Source organism: Apis dorsata, unplaced genomic scaffold (genome assembly GCF_000469605.1).
Source record: "Apis dorsata unplaced genomic scaffold, Apis dorsata 1.3 scaffold_256, whole genome shotgun sequence".
In the NCBI taxonomy this organism is placed as follows: domain Eukaryota; kingdom Metazoa; phylum Arthropoda; class Insecta; order Hymenoptera; family Apidae; genus Apis; species Apis dorsata.
The window spans coordinates 2,160,573-2,162,442 of NW_006263534.1; the positions used below are offsets into that span (position 1 = coordinate 2,160,573).

Sequence of the window (1,870 nt, forward strand, 5' to 3'; positions counted from 1 at the left end):
CCGGCCGTTCCTTGTGGACACACGCAGCGGTAAGATCCGCGTAGATTCACGCAATCCGCGCTCGAGTGGCAGGGATGATCGTCGCATTCGTTGATGTCCAAACAGTGTTCCGGTCCAGCTATAAACCCGTGCCCGCATCTGGAATAAATTTTGTTTATATAATAATTCGATAAATTCAAATCGATAGAATTTAAATTAATTTAAATTATTTATATAATTAATTTAAATTAACCGTTTGTATTTGTATGTATAAAGGAAAGTTTAAGTTTAAGTTTCCGATTCAGCTATAAACGTGGCCGCATCTGGACGTGAATGAATTTTGTTTATATAATAATATATATAATAATTCAAATCGATAGAATTTAAATTAATTAACTATTTGTATTTGGAAAGGAAAGTTTAAGTTTAAGTTTCCAGTCCAGCTATAAACCCGTGGCCGCATCTGACGCGAATGAATTTTATTGTTTATATAATAATATATATAATAATTCAAGTCGATAGAATTTAAATTAATTAATTTGTATTTGGAAAGGAAAGTTTAAGTTTAAGTTTCCGGTCCAGCTATAAACCCGTAGCCACATCTGAACGCGAATGAATTTAATGTTTATATAATAATTCAAATCGAGAATTAAAATAATTAACCGTTTGTATTTGGAAAGGAAAGTTTAAGTTTAAGTTTCCGATTCAGCTATAAACCCGTGGCCGCATCTGAACGCGAATGAATTTTATTGTTTATATAATAATATATATAATAATTCAAGTCGATAGAATTTAAATTAATTAATTTGGAAAGGAAAGTTTAAGTTTAAGTTTCCGATTCAGCTATAAACCCGTGGCCGCATCTGAACGCGAATGAATTTTATTGTTTATATAATAATATATATAATAATTCAAGTCGATAGAATTTAAATTAATTAATTTGGAAAGGAAAGTTTAAGTTTAAGTTTACGTACTTGCACTTATTGTTGATGCACACCTCGTTGTCGTTGCAACCTACGTCGGAAGTGCAGCCCACCTCGCACACGCCATCGATGCACAGTTCCCCTGGGAGGCAGTTGCTGTCGCTGTAGCACAGCTTCATGCATATTCCGTTCTTGCAACGTTCACCCTCGGCACAGTTGTTGGGCTCGGTGCATTGGCATTGGCAGAATCCGGACACGCACACGTGCTGACTGGGGCAATCCTGGGGACCCTCGCATATGTTCGGCACCCTGACGCAGCCCTGTTGAGGCGTGGGATTCCCGTGGAAGCCAAGGGGACAGGTGCAAGAGGTCGCGTGATCGGTGATGCTGCAGATCGCGTTTGGACCGCAGACATCCTTCCTTTTGCACGGATCTGAAACGGAAGAAAACCGCGATCGATTTTAGAAAGTTTCTTCAATTTTCAATTCTCTCCTTCCATTCATCTTCTTTCCCCTCTTCCGATACCTCGACACTTGTTGTTGATGCAAGACTCCGTGGGCGGGCAATTCTTGTTGCTTCGACATCCCAAAATGCACGCTCCGTTGACGCAAGTCTGATCGGTCTGGCACTGCGAATGGGTGACGCACGGAACCACGCACTTGTTGCTCGCGCACTTTTCACCCGCCGAACAATCGGCGGCCGTTCGGCACACAGCTGCAACCACGAATGAAACTCACCACCAAATCCGAGATCCAAGAGAGAAGCAACGAAGGGAACTCACCTATACACTGCCCCTCGAGGCACACGCTCTCCTCGCAGTCGGCATCGACGTTGCAATAATTAGCGGCGCGGACGCAGCCATCCTGCGGCCCCTTCGAGGAAGGAACGAATTTATGGATGCACTCGCAGCTCGGTTGGCCGTTCACAACGTCGCAAACGGAGTTGGGGCCGCAGGCGTTCTCGCACGG

At 42.9% G+C, this 1,870-nt stretch overlaps 1 protein-coding gene across 1 annotated transcript in view; it reads right to left on the reverse strand.

Annotated features, from left to right (window-relative positions):
- LOC102671488 overlaps nt 1-1,870 on the reverse strand; it is a 113,114-nt gene that overhangs the window by 79,091 nt on the left and 32,153 nt on the right. Inside the window, exons 24-27 of the mRNA XM_031510745.1 lie at nt 1,684-1,869; nt 1,428-1,616; nt 954-1,335; nt 1-138 (exon numbers count right to left, since the gene is read on the reverse strand). The exon at nt 1-138 is cut by the window's left edge and continues 329 nt beyond it. Of these exons, the coding sequence (XP_031366605.1) occupies nt 1-138; nt 954-1,335; nt 1,428-1,616; nt 1,684-1,869 (895 nt within the window). The remainder of the gene's footprint in view (nt 139-953; nt 1,336-1,427; nt 1,617-1,683; nt 1,870) is intronic.